At 51.0% G+C, this 4,198-nt stretch overlaps 1 protein-coding gene across 1 annotated transcript; it reads right to left on the bottom strand.

The window, feature by feature from the left end:
- Positions 1–2,893: 2,893 nt before the first annotated feature.
- FOXL1 (forkhead box L1) lies at positions 2,894–3,763 on the bottom strand. Its single transcript, XM_027647067.1, has one exon. It carries the CDS (start codon positions 3,761–3,763, stop codon positions 2,894–2,896), a length of 870 nt encoding a protein of 289 aa, XP_027502868.1.
- Between the last annotated feature and the right edge of the window lie 435 nt (positions 3,764–4,198).

The raw sequence follows: 4,198 nt of genomic DNA, 5'->3' as shown, positions 1-4,198 counted from the left end.
GATGACGTGCAAGAGCTGTGTGTGGTTAGTCATCCTGCCTGCTGGCAATAAGACCCTTTTTCGTGGTATTCATCCCCTGTTACAGCACTGGTCTGATCCCAATTAATTCCAAATTGCCCCTCATAACTGTTCACTCTGTTGTGAGTTCATTTGAGTTAGTGTCACTTTTGTGCAGAGCATGTTAAGTTTACTAATTTTATTCTCTCAAGCGAAACCAAAATCAAGCTCAATGTGGCTTTTAAATAGTGCAGCTGTATTTGGTCCCACTCCACTCCACCAAAACAGAAATAAGATCAAATGTCAAAGCAAAGCTTCATGAAAAAACAAATTCCCATTGCATAGAAAAAGCTGAATCTCCCCCCCCCCCTCCAAAAAAAAGTGTCTATGATAAAAATATACATGGTCTACATATTAAACTGAGACTTACTCCTTTGGATGATTTTTTTGGCCACTAAAAAATGCTTTTGCACAGAAAGGGCTGTGAGGTGGAGAGTTATACATGCGTGAGTAGGAAAGGAATTAAAGCTCTGTTTACAGGTCAAAAAAGTACTTCGGGAAGCTGGAATAGGAGCATAGAGGTGACAAAATGGGGGGGAGGGGGGGCGGAGGGGGGAGGACACAGCTGGGATGCCGAGTTAGGAGAAAGGAAAACAAAGGAGCTTGAAGACACAGGTTAAAACAGGTGATTAAGAGCATGTTGTGGGGGCACATCCATGGTGTGGGGGCCAGGCTGCAGGGAGGCCAGGGAGGCAGGATCCCCATCTGTAGGAACTGGCTCTGGAGCTTGATGGAGATCCATCAAACAAGTCTCAGAGGCAGCATTAACCTCTCATCTCACACCCGTGCCCAAAGCATCACTCAGGGAGTGGAGAGATGACTGGAGGTCTCTGCTGGGCAAGAACTGAGCTGGATCGTTTTCCTACCCCTGCAGCTTCCTGTGAGTGATGTCACCTCACGGACTCCAAACAGACTGGTGATGTCAGTCCCCAGCCTTGAACAGAAACCTGCTGGCAAGGTGGCCACTGATTTAACCAATACCTGTCTCTAATTACACACAGGAGTGGCACTGCAGGGATAGGATTTCACACAGGGAGCATCAACACTCTCAGCACTTGCCCAGCCTTGTAAATGGCGTTGGGGACACATGTGCCTTTGACTGAGCAGTGACACCTTCATTTTACAAGTGCTTTTTTTTTTTATTATTTTCTATTTCACTGCCATAGCTTTAAAGAATTTATTCAACATATGTTCAAGTTGTCAGAGTTGTCAGAACTACTTAAATAAAATCTGTCTTGCAAATCTGTTTTAAAAAAATCTCTTCTTCTATTCCCTTTTTTCACACTGAGAAGAAGGAGCTGGACCTATCCAGGGATCTGCCTGTAAGCATCATTCTTTTGGGAACCTCAGCATCAGTTCCCACCTTTTGGAGATTTTCTGTATTTCCCCATATGAGAGCTCTTTGCCTTGTGCTGGAACGAGGCCCCTGAGCTCCTGGTCCAAATGTCAAGGTTGTTTGGTGCTGATCTTCTTCTGCACAAGCTGAATCACAACTCACCTGAGAAACCCACATTTCCAATATCCAGGTGCTAATTTAAGGACAAGCTTTTCTAGTGAGATGGGGTGGGATGGAGGGAAGAGAAGGAGAAACAATCATTTTGGGAAACATTACCTCAGTTTCAAGGAACAGGTAATTTCCCAGGACTCTGTGTTTAATCTCTTCCACCTTTTATGAGGTCCATCATGTGAGGTCCATCATGTCCTCACCAGGATATTCACTGCATCCAGCAGCAGACCCCACTCCTTGATCCTCCAGGGTGTTTTATATCACACCAGCCACACTCCTGAACAAAATACTTTTATTGGATATAGGTTTCGTTTCATAATGAAAATTGAGAATATAGATTTTTTTTTCCAAAAGGGCATTTATCCACTAATATACAAAAAGCCTCTATTTATGGCAAACAAAAATAAGAAATATTCCTGACTTCTTGCAGTGTGTCTGGATTCTTCCTTCTTTAAGAAAAAATAAAATTTTAGATACATAGCTGATGTCTTTTTTTTTTCCTGGTAGTTGTCCTGGTTGTTAAAAGGCGTATTTCAAAATGCCAAGAGTGGCCTCCACAACCCTGCTTCAGTCTTTTTGTGGTCAGAAGCAACTGATCCCAGCAAGATATGGAAAGGGGATGCATCCCTGTGTTTGCTCATCCATCCTTCTCTCATCAGCGAGCAGAAACTCTTTTGAGATACTCGAGAAGCACAAGCGCTGGGCAGGAAACCAGTTACACACAGTGCTGATTCTAAGCAAGCAGGAATGTGCAGGATGAGCCTGGATTGCTTGGTCTGCCCTTATTTCAGCTCCAGTTACCTGCCTTTACCCACTGGGAGGACTGGGCCAATGAGGAGTATCAGGAATTATTAATATCTGTGGGTATTAACGGCAAAACAAAGCTCAGCCCCCTCCGCCACGGATGGACAGAGTGGGTTGGGTTTCCAAAAGGAAAATAAAAGAAGAAAACCAGAGACCTGAAGGGCTCGAAAGAAACCAGGTCTGAGGAACCTGAGGGATGCAAAGACTAAAGGTGCAGAGCAAACCCAACAGAGCTTAGGGGCAGTGTGGGCAATCCCCCCAGTGCCTGTCTCTACCTTCACTACCCACGGGTAAAGAAAGCTGTTTACCTTCAAAAGTCGCTCTGGAGAGGGGGTGGGAGGCAACGGCTAAAGAGAGTCCACAGCAACACGCGCCTTGAAAATGCCCTGAAATCCTGAGTCACCTTTTACATCGCTTTGGGGTTTTTTTGGTCTACCCGCGCAGTGAGGTCTGAGTCCAGTCTCTCACCCCCATCGCGCCCCGCAAGCAGCGCCTGGGGCCGGGGGGGGGTTAATTATGGGGCAACTACTGGAAATTAAATACCGCCTCGGATACGTGGAGAGGGAAGCAGGAGAGGAAGGGGATGCCGATGTGGTAGAGCCTCCCGTGCACCTGGGAGTCGAGCATGAGGGAGGCGTTGAGGGTCGGGCCGAAGCCGCCGCTGGCGACCAGGGAGCCGCCGAGGCAGCCGGCGGGGCCTTCCCGGGCCGCCTTGGGGGCTGCCCCGGGGGGCGGCTGCCGCAGCCCCTGCGCCAGGATGCTCTCGATGCTGAAGCTGCGGCCCCGCGGGCCGCTCTTGTGCGGCGGGGCGGCTGCGGGGGCGACCGGGGCCGGACCCCCCGGGGAAGCCGCTGCTCCCCGGCCCGGCCGCGGGACCCCCGCGTCCCCCGCGGCCGCCGCACTCCCCTTGGACCGCTTGGGCTCGACGGGGCGGGCGGGTGGCCCCGGCTGCTCGCCACCCTTCGCCTCCGGCGGCCCCGGGGCTTTGGGCTTCCTCTTCCTCCGGCGGTAGTTGCCGTTCTCGAACATGTCCAGGCACCGCGGGTCCAGGGTCCAGTAGCTGCCCTTGCCGGGCCGGCCCTTCTCCCGCGGCACCTTGACGAAGCAGTCGTTGAGGGAGAGGTTGTGGCGGATGCTGTTCTGCCAGCCCTGCTTGTTGTCGTGGTAGAAGGGGAAGCGGTCCATGATGAACTGGTAGATGCCGCTGAGCGTCACCTTCTGCTCCGGGGCTTCTTTGATGGCCATGGCGATGAGGGCGATGTAGCTGTACGGGGGTTTCTGCGGGGGGTCCTGCCGGGAGATCGCCCCCCCGGGGGCGAAGCCGAGGGCGGCCGGGAGATAAACCATGGAGGGGTTGCCCAGAGGGGAGAGGTGGCTGCCGTAAATGTGGCTCATCGCCGGCGGGTTCCCAGCTCCGCGTCTTCCCCCTCGGAGCCGAGCGGAGGGACGGGGCAGGGCAGGAACCTGGGACGAGTCCACCGGGGAGCTGTTTGTGCGAGCTCAGCTCCCAGCCCTGCCTGAAGGAGCTCGCTCTGCCTCTGTCCCCGCTTCATAGCTCTTAAAAAAAAAAAAAAAAAAAAAAAAAGGGAGGAAAAAAAAAAAGTTAAATAATTGTTGTAAGTTTGCTATTATATGTTGACTTAGCACTGGAAAATAAATTGTCTCTGATAAACAGTCGTTTGTGTTCTCAGCCCACCCACATTAATTAAAATTTCATTGCTACAAAACTCCAAGCTCTCTCCACGTGTCTCGCTGGTACCAGCCAATGGTCTCCGGGTTATTCCTTCATTTGTTTATAGAATTAGTCTGTTGATAAGTCTGCCCACCCAA

This window comes from Corapipo altera, unplaced genomic scaffold (assembly GCF_003945725.1).
Source record: "Corapipo altera isolate COAL_440 unplaced genomic scaffold, ASM394572v1 62, whole genome shotgun sequence".
NCBI classification, from domain to species: Eukaryota; Metazoa; Chordata; class Aves; order Passeriformes; family Pipridae; genus Corapipo; species Corapipo altera.
Note: the sequence above shows the minus strand (reverse complement) of the source record. Positions and strands in the feature narration are given on the sequence as shown.

Coding starts and splice junctions, on each gene's coding strand:
- FOXL1 (XM_027647067.1), bottom strand. CDS start 3,763: ATGAGCCACATTTACGGCAGCCACCTCTCCCCTCTGGGCAACCCCTCC.